The 15,251-nt window shown below is 37.9% G+C and overlaps 1 protein-coding gene across 1 annotated transcript; it reads left to right on the top strand.

Moving 5' to 3' along the window:
- Window positions 1–219: 219 nt before the first annotated feature.
- LOC124021869 (cilia- and flagella-associated protein 251-like) lies at window positions 220–15,153 on the top strand. The gene is made up of 3 exons (XM_046337007.1): window positions 220–967; window positions 10,920–11,064; window positions 15,145–15,153. Exons 1-3 carry the CDS (start codon window positions 471–473, stop codon window positions 15,151–15,153), a joined length of 651 nt encoding a protein of 216 aa, XP_046192963.1. The 5' UTR covers window positions 220–470.
- Window positions 15,154–15,251: the final 98 nt, after the last annotated feature.

The following is a 15,251-nucleotide window of genomic DNA, read 5'->3' as shown; positions in this document are numbered from 1 at the left end:
AGTCTTTAACCACACAGTGTTGTTACATTGGTGATTAAAAACTCATGCTTCCCACGCTTTAACATGTTGTCTGAAAATAAAATAAATACATTTTACTCAACTGACACTTGTACTTAATAGTAAGTAGGTAACCAGATCGTGACTACAACTGAGTTACTATTTTTCCCACTCCAGTCACCATATGGCGGTCTGCGACTTTAAGGCGATGCTGCTGGTGTGACGTATAATGTAGTGGACGGAACGCTTCTTTCAACAGCAGCAACAGTTCGTCGGAAACCTCAGTAGCTTGATAGACAACAGAGACGAAACAATAAAGCTCTTTAGACGCTTTAGTGTATATTAGCCGCTGTATATGTCGTCTAGCGTTAGTTAGTTATCCGATTTAATTTCATATGTACGGTGTTTTTGTTCTTGGTCAGCTAGCGGGCTGGTTAAGTTAGCATTAGCCTAGCTAGCTAACATCTCTGACCATGAGTTCACTAAGCTGCTCTCCTCCTGATGAAGAAGAGGTGGTCTGCTGGACGGAGAAAGAAGCTCTGGTGAAAGAGGAGGAGGAAGTTACAATACAAAAACAAGTAGAGGGTGAGGCTGTTACGGTGAAAGAAGAAGAGAAAGACGTCTCAGTTAAAGAAGAGGAAGATACGTTCAGAGTGAAAGAGGAGGAGGATGTTACAGTAAAAGAAGATGATTTTACTGAAGAGATGGAGAATGCCGTTTTTGGAGTGAAAGAGGAGGAGGATGTTACAGTAAAAGAAGAGGAGGAAGAGAAAGAGGAGGATGCAGTTTTTGGAGTGAAAGAGGAAGAGAAGGAGATGACTGTCACATCTAAAATGGAGGAGGAAGAAGAAGAGGAGGACACTGGATATCTGGGCCCGGTTTCCCAAACGCATCTTATCTCATCCAATGGTTCTAATGATGAACTTAACCGTAAGATGGTTTTGAGAAACCGTTCCCTGATTAACACTAGTAAGTACTGTCTTAGAATCAGAGGCACAAACTCTGCAGTTGTTGAACTGATGTGTGGTGTTAAAGGGGAAGTCTGTAGTTGCTACATCCATATTTGGACTTTTAAATTATTAATTTATAGCCATTGATTCTTGAAGAATATAACACATGCCTCATGAGCTTGAGTTCAACTGTTGTGACCCATCAGAACCCCAAATAAGCTTTTTTTTACTATAATGTTTAGAAACAATGTAAATCAACACTGTGTAGCCTCAACATGGTTTAAACTATAATGTTGATATCATGGATGGTCAGTCCTTGCATCCGTAGGTCTGTCTATGAATTTGAGAGTAGTTACATTTCTCCAGCCCCATCCATCATCTTATTACCAAAACAGTGGTGGAATTACAGGTTTGTTATTGTTTAAACTGCATATTGGTTGATTGATTGTGTAGCTTTTTTAATGGGACAACCTAGGATATAAACAGCAACAAAATGCCAGCCAAAAAAGGTGTTGATTTGACAGTCACTGGACCCAGGTTTGAGTTCAGCTCAGGGCCTCCCCCTGAATTCACTATGAATACAAGGACTGGCCATCCATGATGTCATAATGATAGTTTAACCAGGTTTCTAGGATATATAGTATATTCTAGAATTAATTCATATGTAACGGATGTGAAACGGCTAGCTAGTTAGCTGTGGTGCGTGCTATAAATAGCGTTTCAATCGGTGACGTCACTTGCTCTGAGACCTTGAAGTAGTGGTTCCCCTTGCTCTGCAAGGGACGCGGCTTTTGTGGTGCAATTGGTAACGATGCTTTGTGGGTGACTGTTGTTGATGTGTGCAGAGGGTCCCTGGTTCGCGCCCGGGTATGGGCGAGGGGACGGTCTAAAGTTATACTGTTACATATAGTATATTCTAGAATTCATCCGTGAGGTCATAATGATCGTTTAACCAGGTTTCTAGAATATATAGTATATTCTAGAATAGGTCATAATGAGAGATTTAACCTACTTTTGAAGCTATACATTGTTTAATTACCAACAGTGGTGTCATACAGGCGTATATATTGGTTTCTGATGGGGTGAGACAGTTGAAACATGAGTCGTTTATAAGCTCTATTCTTCAGGAATCAATGGTGATATATTATATGGGTCTTTCTATAACTGCCAGTGTTGGTTTTCCTGTGGAGGTCAAATTGGTAGAGCCGTTGATAAGTCATTGTATAATATTCAGCCAATTGTTTTAGGGTTGACCGTAGTCTACTGGTCGATTGTTCTGTCGATGGGCTGTTTTGTTCACCGTGATTTATTTTTGTAGAGGAGTCGCAAATACTCTATATATTCAACATTTTGTGGACACACCTTCAAATTAGTGGGTTCAGCTATTTCAGCCACATCCATTGCTGACTGGTGAATAAAAATCGAGAACACAGCCGTGCAATTTCCATTGACAAACACTGGTAGTAGAGTGGCCTTACTGAAGAGCTCTTACTTTAAATGTAGCACCATCATGGGATGCAACCTTTCCAACCAGTCAGTTTGTCAGATTTCTGCCCTGCTAGAGCTGCCTCGGGTCAACTGTAAGTGCTGTTATTGTGAAGTGGAAACCTCTAGGAGCAACAATGGCTCAGCCGCTAAGTGGTAGGCCACACAAGCTCACAGAACGGGACCTCCGAGTGCTCAAGCGCATTCCAAACTGCCTGTGGAAGCAACATCGGCACAATAACTGTTTGTCGGGAGCTTCATGAGATGGGTTTCCATGGCACAGCAGTCACACACAAGCCTAAGATCAACATGCGCAATGCCATATGTCGGCTTGGTGTAAAGCTCGCCACCATTGGACTCTGGAGCAGAGTGATGAATCCCACTTCACCATCTGGCAGTCCGACGGATGAATCTGGGTTTAGCGGATTCCAGGAGAACACTACCTGCCTGAATACATAGTTCATTAAACTGGGTTTGGCGGATGCCAGGAGAACACTACCTGCCTGAATGCACAGTGCCAACTGTAAAGTTTGGTGGAAGAGGAATAATGATTTGGGGCTGTTTTTTCATGGTTCCAGCGAAGGGAAACACTACATCATACAATGACATTCTAGAATATTCTGTGCTTCCAACAGTTTGTGGAAGGCTCTTTCCTGTAGTGCTACAGCATAGTGACGACGTAGATGATTCTGTACTTCCAACATTGTGGCAACAGTTTGGCAAACAGTTTGGCTCTTTCCTGTTGCAGCACGACAATGCCCCTGTGCCTAAAGCGAAGTCCAAACAGATATGGTTTGATGAGATCGGTGTGGAAGAACTTGACTTGCCTGCTCAGAGCCCTGACCTCAACCCCATCAAACACCTTAGGGATGCATTGGTTTTAGCTTAATTGTCTAAGACAATTGAGGAGAGAGCAAACCGCAACTTAATTAGGACTATAATAAGCCTAACTGTTGAATATGCCTGTATAAAGGCTTTATAAATCAGTACCAGTCAAAAGTTTGGACGCACCTATTCATTCAAGGCTTTTTCTTTATTTTGACTATTTTCTACATGGTAGAATAATAGTGAAGTCATCAAAACTATGAAATAACACACATGGAATCATGTAGTAACCAAAAAAGTGTTAAACAAACCAAAATGTATTTTATATTTCAGATTCTTCAAATAGCCACCCTTTGCCTTGATGACAGCTTTGCACACTCTTGGCATTCTCTCAACCAGCTTCATGGGGTAGTCACCTGGAATGCATTTCAATTAACTTCTCTGGGATATGTGGGACGCTCGCGTTCCACCTCGACAACAGCCAGTGAAATTGCATGGCGCCAAATTCCTCAAACATACAAGTATTATACACCATTTTAAAGATAAACTTCTTGTTAATCCAACCACAGTGTCCGATTTCAAAAATGCTTTACGGCAAAAGCATACATTGTGATTATCTGAGGACAGCGCCTAGTCACAAAAAAACATACAGCCATTTTCCAGACAAAGAGAGGAGTCACAAAAAGGAGAAATAGAGAGAAAATGAATCACTAACCTTTGATGATCTTCATCAGATGGCACTCATAGGACTTCATGTTACACAATACATGTATGTTTTGTTCGATAAAGTTAATATTTATATCCAAAAATCTCAATTTACATTGGCGCGTTATGTTCTGTAATGTTTTGCCTCCAAAACGTCCGGTGATTTTTCAGAGAGCCACATCAATTTACAGAAATACTCATAATAAACGCTGATGAAAGATACAAGTGTTATACATAGAATTAAAGATAAACTTGACCTTAATGCCACCGCTGTGTCAGATTTTTAAAAAGCTTTACGGCAAAAGCACACCGTGCGATTATCTGACTAAGTCGTTCAGCCACCAAAACAAGCCATACAGATACCCGCCATGTTATGGAGTCAACAAAAGTCAGAAATTGCATTATAAATATTCACTTACCTTTGATGATCTTCATCGGAATGCACTCCCAGGAATCACAGTTCCACAATAAATGTTTGTTTTGTTCGATAAAGTCCATACTTATGTCCAAATACCTCCTTTTTGTTCTCGCGTTTAGTTCACTATTCCAAATGCACTAGGCGCGGGCACTAAGTCCAGACGAAAAGTCAAAAAAAGTTCCATTACCTTTTGTAGAAACATGTCAAACAGGACAAACATTTTTCAACAAGACAATGACTCAAAACACACCTCCAGGCTGTGTAAGGGCTATTTGACCAGGAAGGAGAGTGATGGAGTGCTGCGTTAGATGACCTGGCCTCCATAATCCCTGACCTCAACGCAATTGAGATGGTTTGGGATGAGTTGGACCGCGGAGTGAAGGAAAAGCTGCCAACAAGTGCTCAGCATATGTGGGAACTCTTTCAAGACCGTTGGAAGAGCATTCCAGGTGAAGCTGGTTGAGAGAATACCAAGAGTGTGCAAAGCTGTCATGAAAGGCAAAGGGTGGATACTTTGAATAATCTAAAATATATTTTGATTTAACACTTTTATTTACTACGTTTCTCAAAATACCTATTTTTGATACAGTAGTTGTCAGCTTGAATGCTAACGCTCATTGACAGGCAGGTAGCAAAGCTAACCACAGAGCATTTTACTCAAACATGATATTAAGCAGGACATTCAAATGAGCCTGTGAAATGCACTCTCAAGCAACCTGTAAAATGGAGGCTATTTTTTGCTGTCGGCCTATGGGAACTCCCCAGAGTTTTCCCCCCATGGTGGTGAATTAGTGAATAGACACCAGAGCTTAATGTGAGTTTCCTTGAGTAGCATCCTGATCTTGCTCTGATAATGTGTGGTAATATTCGGAATACATTGTGAAAAACAAATACCTTCGCTCACCATTTCTGCCCACACAGATGTACTACAACTAGATAACAGATATACTGCAACTAGATAACAGATATACTACAACTAAATAACTGATATACTGCAACTAGATAACTGATATACTGCAACTAGATAACTGATATACTGCAACTAGATAACTGATATACTGCAACTAGATAACAGATATACTGCAACTAGATAACAGATAACATATATACTGCAACTAGATAACAGATAACAGATATACTGCAACTAGATAACTGATATACTACAACTAGATAACAGATATACTGCAACTAGATAAGATACTACTGATATAACTGCAACTAGATAACTGATATACTACTGCAACTAGATAACAGATATACTACTGCAACTAGATAACAGATATACTGCAACTAGATATACTACAACTAGATAACAGATATACTACAACTAGATAACAGATATACTGCAACTAGATAGATAACTGCAACTAGATAACAGATATACTACTGCAACTAGATAACTGATATACTACTAGATAACAACTAGATAACAGATATACTGCAACTAGATAACAGATATACTACTGCAACTAGATAACAGATATACTACTGCAACTAGATAACAGATATACTACTGCAACTAGATAACTAGATAACAGATATACTGCAACTAGATAACAGATATACTGCAACTAGATAACAGATATACTGCAACTAGATAACAGATATACTGCAACTAGATAACAGATACTACTGCAACTAGATAACAGATATACTGCAACTAGATAACAGATATACTGCAACTAGATAACAGATATACTGCAACTAGATGCAACTAGATAACAGATATAACAGATATACTGCACTGATAACTAGATAACAGATAACAGATACTACTGCAACTAGATAACAGATATACTACTGCAACTAGATAACAGATATACTACTGCAACTAGATAACAGATATACTGCAACTAGATAACAGATATACTACTGCAACTAGATAACAGATATACTGCAACTAGATAACAGATATGCAACTAGATATACTGCAACTAGATAACAGATATACTGCAACTAGATAACAGATATACTAGATAACAACTAGATAACAGATATACTGCAACTAGATAAGATATACTGCAACTAGATAAGATATACTGCAACTAGATAACAGATATACTGCAACTAGATAACAGATATACTGCAACTAGATAACAGATATATGCAACTAGATAACTGCAACTAGATAACAGATATATATACTAGATAACTGCAACTAGATAACACTAGATATACTGCAACTAGATAACAGATATACTGCAACTAGATAACAGATAGATACTACTGCAACTAGATAACAGATATACTACTGCAACTAGATAACAGATATATACTGCAACTAGATAACAGATATACTACTGCAACTAGATAACAGATATACTGCAACTAGATAACAGATATAACTGCAAGATAACAGATATACTGCAACTAGATAACAGATATACTAGCTGCAACTAGATAACAGATATACTGCAACTAGATAACAGATATACTGCAACTAGATAACAGATATACTGCAATAAGATATACAGATATACTGCAACTAGATAACAGATATACTGCAACTAGATAAGATATACTGCAACTAGATAACAGATATACTGCAACTAGATAACAGATATACTGCAACTAGATAGATATACGGATATACTGCAACTAGATAACAGATATATACTAGATAACAGATATACTGCAACTAGATAACAGATATACTGCAACTAGATAACAGGATATACTGCAACTAGATAACAGATATACTGCAACTAGATATATACTGCAACTAGATAACAGATATACTGCAACTAGATAACAGATATACTGCAACTAGATAACAGACTAGATAACAGATATACTGCAACTAGATAACAGATATACTGCAACTAGATATACTGCAACTAGATAACAGATATACTGCAACTAGATAACTGATATACTGCAACTAGATAACAGATATACTGCAACTAGATAACAGATATACTGCAACTAGATAACAGATATACTGCAACTAGATAACAGATATACTGCAACTAGATAACAGATATACTGCAACTAGATAACAGATATACTGCAACTAGATAACAGATATACTACTGTAACAGATATACTAGATAACAGATACTACTGCAACTAGATAACAGATACTACTGCAACTAGATAACAGATAACTGATATACTACTGCAACTAGATAACAGATATACTGCAACTAGATAACAGATATACTACTGCAACTAGATAACAGATATACTGCAACTAGATAACAGATATATACTGATATACTGCAACTAGATAACAGATATACTACTGCAACTAGATAACAGATACTACTGCAACTAGATAACAGATATACTACTGCAACTAGATAACAGATATACTACTGCAACTAGATAACAGATATATACTGCAACTAGATAACAGATACTACTGCAACTAGATAACAGATATACTGCAACTAGATAACAGATATACTGCAACTAGATAACAGATATACAGATATAACTAGATAACATATAACTGCAACTAGATAACAGATATACTGCAACTAGATAACAGATATACTGATAGATAACTGCAACTAGATAACAGATATACTGCAACTAGATAACAGATATACTGCAACTAGATAACAGCAATATACAACTAGATACTGCAACTAGATAACAGATATACTACTGCAACTAGATAACTAGATATACTGCAACTAGATAACAGATATACTGCAACTAGATAACTAGATAACAGATATACTACTGCAACTAGATAACAGATATACTACTGCAACTAGATAACAGATATACTACTGCAACTAGATAACAGATATACTACTGCAACTAGATAACAGATATATACTGCAACTAGATAACAGATATACTACTGCAACTAGATAACAGATATACTACTGCAACTACTGCAACTAGATAACAGATATAACACTAGATAACAGATATACTACTGCAACTAGCAACTAGTAACATATAACAGATATACTACTGCAACTAGATAACAGATAACAGATATACTACTGCAACTAGGATAACAGATATACTACTGCAACTAGATAACAGATATACTACTGCAACTAGCAACTAGTAACAGATATACTACTGCAACTAGATAACAGATATACTGCAACTAGATAACAGATATACTACTGCAACTAGATAACAGATATACTACTGCAACTAGATAACAGATATACTAGATAACAGATATACTGCAACTAGATAACAGATATATACTGCAACTAGCAACTAGATAACAGATATACTACTGCAACTAGATAACAGATACTACTGCAACTAGATAACAGATATACTGCAACTAGATATACTGCAACTAACAGATATATATACTAGATAACAGATATACTGCAACTAGATAACAGATATACTACTGATAACTAGCAACTAGATAACAGATATGCAACTAGATAACAGATATACTGCAACTAGATAACAGATATACTGCAACTAGATAACAGATATACTGCAACTAGATAACTGATATACTGCAACTAGATAACAGATATACTGCAACTAGATAACAGATATACTGCAACTAGATAACAACTAGATAACAGATATACTGCAACTAGATAACAGATATACTACTGCAACTAGATAACAGATATACTGCAACTAGATAACAGATATAGCAACTAGATAACAGATATACTACTGCAACTAGATAACAGATATACTGCAACTGCAACTAGATAACAGATATACTGCAACTAGATAACAGATATACTACTGCAACTAGATAACAGATATACTGCAACTGTAACACTAGATAACAGATATACTGCAACTAGATAACAGATATACTGCAACTAGATAACAGATGATATACTGCAACTAGATATAACACTAGATATATACTGCAACTAGATAACTAGATAACAGATACTACTGCAACTAGATAACAGATATACTGCAACTAGATAACTACTGCAATAGATAACAGATATACTGCAACTGATAACAACTAGATAACAGATATACTGCAACTAGATAACAGATATACTACTGCAACTAGATAACAGATATATACTAGATAACAGATATACTGCAACTAGATAACAGATAACAGATATACTGCAACTAGATAACAGATATACTACTGCAACTAGATAACAGATATACAGATATACTGCAACTAGATAACAGATATACTACTGCAACTAGATAACAGATAACAGATATACTGCAACTAGATAACATATGCAACTAGATATACTGCAACTAGATAACAGCAACTAGATAACAGATATACTACTGCTAGATAACTAGATAACAGATATACTGCAACTAGATAACAGATATACTATGCAACTAGATAACAGATACTACTGCAACTAGATAACAGATATACTACTGCAACTAGATAACAGATATACTACTGCAACTAGATAACAGATATACTACTGCAACTAGATAACAGATATACTACTGCAACTAGATAACAGATACTGCAACTAGATAACAGATATACTACTGCAACTAGATAACAGATATACTACTGCAACTAGATAACAGATATATACTGCAACTGCAACTAGATAACAGATATACTACTGCAACTAGATAACAGATATACTACTGCAACTAGATAACAGATATATACTACTGCAACTAGATAACAGATATACTACTGCAACTAGATAACAGATATACTACTGCAACTAGATAACAGATATACTACTGCAACTAGATAACAGATATACTACTGCAACTAGATAACAGATATACTACTGCAACTAGATAACAGATATACTACTGCAACTAGATAACAGATATACTACTGCAACTAGATAACAGATATACTACTGCAACTAGATAACAGATATACTACTGCAACTAGATAACAGATATACTACTGCAACTAGATAACAGATATACTACTGCAACTAGATAACAGATATACTACTGCAACTAGATAACAGATATACTACTGCAACTAGATAACAGATATACTACTGCAACTAGATAACAGATATACTACTGCAACTAGATAACAGATATACTACTGCAACTAGATAACAGATATACTACTGCAACTAGATAACAGATATACTACTGCAACTAGATAACAGATATACTACTGCAACTAGATAACAGATATACTACTGCAACTAGATAACAGATATACTACTGCAACTAGATAACAGATATACTACTGCAACTAGATAACAGATATACTACTGCAACTAGATAACAGATATACTACTGCAACTAGATAACAGATATACTACTGCAACTAGATAACAGATATACTACTGCAACTAGATAACAGATATACTACTGCAACTAGACAACAGATATACTACTGCATATTGGTGACCAAGAGTCATCTGCTTAGGTTTTCAACAACTGTAATAACTTATTTCTACAATCATCCACTTTACTACTGTGAAAAAATATGACTAAATATGACTCTGTTGTTGCTCACTTGACTGTTAAGAAAATAGTCCGTTTGTGTTTTAAACATTCATTACAGACGTTAAAATCATGGGCTTCACCTTTTAGCTCAAATAAACAGTGGATTTCTGCTGTTGTGGGCCTTTAACCATCTGTCTGACTTTGTTGTTCACACTATTGGAGAGACGGGACTATCGTGGGTCCTCTGGGGAGCCTCAACAACATCATGAAGCTGACGAGGCAGAGGAGAGTCTCTCCAGATCAGAACACCTCAAGAAACACCAGCGGAAACCCACAGGAAGAAACTTCACCACTGCTCAGACTGTGGGAAGAGATTCACCTCTTCAACAGACCTTAAAAGACATCAGAGAATCCATACAGGAGAGAAACAGATTATAGCTGTGATTGGTGTGGGAAGAGTTTTACTACATCTAGCCAGCTGACTATACACCAGAGAATACACACAGGAGAGAAACCTTACCACTGCTCTGACTGTGGAACAAGTTTTGTTTCTTCCCAATATTTAAAATCACACAAGAGAACACACACAATAGCGAAACCTTACCACTGCTCTGACTGTGGAAAGTGTTTTGTTTCATCACAATATTTAAAATCACACCAGAAAACACACACAGGAGAAAAGCCTTATAGCTGTGATCAATGTGGGAAGAGATTTAGTCACTCAAGCAACTTGATGGTACATTTGAGAACGCACACTGGGGAGAAACCTTATAGCTGTGATCAATGTGGCAAGAGTTTTACTTCATCTAGTCAGCTGACTATACACAAGAGAACACACACAGGAGATAAACCTTACCACTGCTCTGACTGTGGAAAGAGTTTTGTTTCTTCCCAATATTTAAAATCACACCAGAAAACACACAAAGGAGAGAAGCCTTATAGCTGTGATCAATGTGGGAGGAGTTTTACTCACTCGAGCAACATGATATCACACCAGAGAACACACACAGGTGCGAAACCTTGTGGCGGTAATCAATGTGGGAAGAGGTTTACTCAGCCAAACATCCTGATAGCCCACCAGAGAACTCACACAGGAGAGAAATCTTTTAGCTGTGATCAATGTGGGAAGAGTTACTCTGGTAAAAGATCTCTGATAAAACATCAGAAAATACATACATGAAAGGGTTGTTTCATGATATCAATGGAATTAACATTGTAGTAGGAGTGTTCTAATGATGTCACAATGTAGAATGCTTTAACATTGTAGTAGGAGTATTTTAATGATGTCACAATGTAGAATGTTTTAACATTGTAGGAGGAGTATTCTAATGATGTCACAATGTAGAACCCTAAACGTTTGTCCCCTGTTCTGTTGATTTCAACATGATATGGATATTAGCCTCATTGAGAAAAGTACAGGCTCTGAATTGAAAGTGTAGTGTTTATATGATTAACACAAATAAACACAAATAAAGTGTAGCGTTTCACTTCCTGTGTTGGCGACCTACTTGAATCAAACTGCAACACTTTAAATGTAGCGAGCTGTTTTCTACAAATTTACCTCTAAATAGTGATGTACACATTATTCCCACATTCCGTGTGGTGTTTGAGCTGTTACTTACAAACTGTTACTTACAAACTCATCTCCCCCTCTTGCGCAATTGATTTCAACGTGATATTGATGAGTTATGACAAATAAGTGTTGCGTTCTTTTGTTTAGCGACCCCTACATTTAATTGCATCACTCCAACATGTAGCTGACTGTCTTCTGCAGGTCAAATCAAATCAAATCAAATCAAATTTTATTTGTCACATACACATGGTTAGCAGATGTTAATGCGAGTGTAGCGAAATGCTTGTGCTTCTAGTTCCGACAATGCAGTGATAACCAACAAGTAATCTAACTAACAATTCCAAAACTACTGTCTTATACACAGTGTAAGGGGATAAGGAACATGTACATAAGGATATATGAATGAGTGATGGTACAGAGCAGCATACAGTAGATGGTATCGAGTACAGTATATACATATGAGATGAGTGTGTAGACAAAGTAAACAAAGTGGCATAGTTAAAGTGGCTAGTGATACATGTGTTACATAAGGATGCAGTCGATGTTGTAGAGTACAATATATACATATGCATATGAGATGAATAATGTAGGGTAAGTAACATTATATAAGGTAGCATTGTTTAAAGTGGCTAGTGATATATTTACATCATTTCCATCAATTCCCATTATTAAAATGGCTGGAGTTGGGTCAGTGTCAATGACAGTGTGTTGGCAGCAGCCACTCAATGTTAGTGGTGGCTATTTAACAGTCTGATGGCCTTGAGATAGAACTGTTTTTCAGTCTCTCGGTCCCAGCTTTGATGCACCTGTACTGACCTCGCCTTCTGGATGATAGCGGGGTGAACAGGCAGTGGTTCGGGTGGTTGATGTCCTTGATGATCTTTAAATACTTCCTGTAACAACGGGTGGTGTCAGGTGTCCTGGAGGGCAGGTAGTTTGCCCCCGGTGATGCGTTGTGCAGTCCTCACTACCCTCTGGAGAGCTTTAACATTGAGGGCGGAGCAGTTTTACCAGGCGGTGATCACAGCCCGCCAGGATGCTCTTTGTGCATCTGTAGAAGTTTGTGAGTGCTTTTGGTGACAAGCCAAATTTTTTCAGCCTCCTGAGGTTGATTTACACACAGGCGCTGCTGCGCCTTCTTCACGACGCTGTCAGTGTGAGTGGACCAATTCAGTTTGTCTGTGATGTGTATGCCGAGGAACTTGAAAACTAGCTACAATGTGGCTCTCCACTACTGTTCCATCGATGTGGATGGGGGTGTTCCCTCTAAAATGTTAACACTGAAGTCCACAATCATCTCCTTAGTTTTGTTGACGTTGAGTGTGAGGTTATTTTCCTGACACCAAACTCCAAGGGCCCTCACCTCCTCCCTGTAGGCCGTCTCTGTTGTTGGTAATCAAGCCTACCACTGTTGTGATGTACAAACTTGATATTGAGTTGGATGGCGTGTTTGTCCCCAGCTGATTTACGTGGGTGAACAGGGAGTACAGGAAGGGCTCAGATCTCACCCCTGCTTGTTTCAATTGATTTCCCCGTGTTGATGATCATGACGGGGAGTGAGATGTTGTTTGCCTACCCTCACCACCTGGGGGCATCCCGATTTCAGGAAGTCCAGTACCCAGTTGCACAGGGCAGGTTGTCCTCTAACCAGCGAGGTGAAATATATCTCCCATTTCCATGTGTTTTTTTTAGTTGTATTAGTTTCAACAGCACCTACAACCTGATTTCCCCCCTAATCGATATCAGTGATTTATTGCCACTTGTCAAAACAACATTGTTTCTAGTGCTTGTGCAGTTTATAAGGAGCTTGTTTATTTATTGTTTATGTTAAAAAGTAATATGATTATTGTGGCAGGTGTTTGTGGACATTTTATGTTTAGGTTTTCAATTTATCTCAAACCATTTCTGCATATTGGTTATTGATTTGGAGAAGTTAAAACTGTTTTGATTATTGGGGCTATCCCACCTAGGAAAATGTTGTTGAAAAGACGTTGAAAATAAGACGTCCAATCTACGTTCGGTTTTGGTTGAAAGTCGAAAAAACTTTTTTCAGGTTTCAATGACAACAAAACAACTAAATTTCAACGTACTTGCAGCCTATACATATGGATGCAGTATAATTTTAAAAACTTGGACCAACTTGTGATTTTTTTTTTAAACAATCATCCAATATTTACACACAGTATTTCTTTACAACATTCTAGTGCTAATTGTCTTTTTTCCTACTACTGAAGAAGCATGACTCAAATCACCTCGTATTTCAAACATTCAGCCTGACAACAGATACATGTTTAATTATTCCATGCCTCACCATTCAGTTCATTATCTCCAATACATAAGGGTTGTCTCCGTATCCAAATCAGATGGTTGGCGTTCCGAAGGTCCAACTTCGAGAATACAGTCGCCCCCTGGAGAGGCTCGAAAGCCGAGGAGTGGTAGCGGTAAGGCCCTGGTAGTCGATATTTTTATTTTATTTTACTAGGCAAGTCAGTTAAGAACAAATTATTATTTTCAATGACGGCCTAGGAACAGTGGGTTAATGGGTTAACTGCCTGTTCAGGGGCAGAACGACAGATTTTGTACCTTGTCAGCTCGGGGATTTGAACTTGCAACCTTTCGGTTACTAGTCCAATGCTCTAACCGCTAGGCTACCCTGCCGCCCCATATAGTAACTCAAGGCTGCCTCTCCATGTCTCTTGGTCAGGTTCTCTAGTAGGCTAGTTCAGAGTCTGGGGGCTCAGGCTGCCTCTCCATGCCTCTTGGTCTCAGGGTTTCTGGGGGCATAGTAGGCTAGTTCAGAGTCTGGGGGTTCAGAGTCTGGGATCATAGTAACTCAAGGCTGCCTCTCCATGTCTCTTGGTCCCCCTCAGGTTCTCTAGCAGGCTAGTTCAGAGTCTGGGATCATAGTAACTCAAGGCTGCCTCTCCATGCCTCTTGGTACGGGAGACTTGTGTCCTTCTCCCACAAAGAAGAACCC

Source organism: Oncorhynchus gorbuscha, unplaced genomic scaffold, assembly GCF_021184085.1.
Source record: "Oncorhynchus gorbuscha isolate QuinsamMale2020 ecotype Even-year unplaced genomic scaffold, OgorEven_v1.0 Un_scaffold_1238, whole genome shotgun sequence".
NCBI classification, from domain to species: Eukaryota; Metazoa; Chordata; class Actinopteri; order Salmoniformes; family Salmonidae; genus Oncorhynchus; species Oncorhynchus gorbuscha.
The sequence above is the reverse complement of the archived record's forward strand: the minus strand, read 5'-3'. Positions and strand labels throughout refer to the sequence as shown.

Bases quoted from the DNA above. Each gene is read 5' to 3' on its own strand.
- LOC124021869 (XM_046337007.1), top strand. From the start codon at position 471: ATGAGTTCACTAAGCTGCTCTCCTCCTGATGAAGAAGAGGTGGTCTGC. The intron at 968-10,919 runs TAAGTACTGTCT...GTTCACACTATT, and splicing joins CGTTCCCTGATTAACACTAG to GGAGAGACGGGACTATCGTG.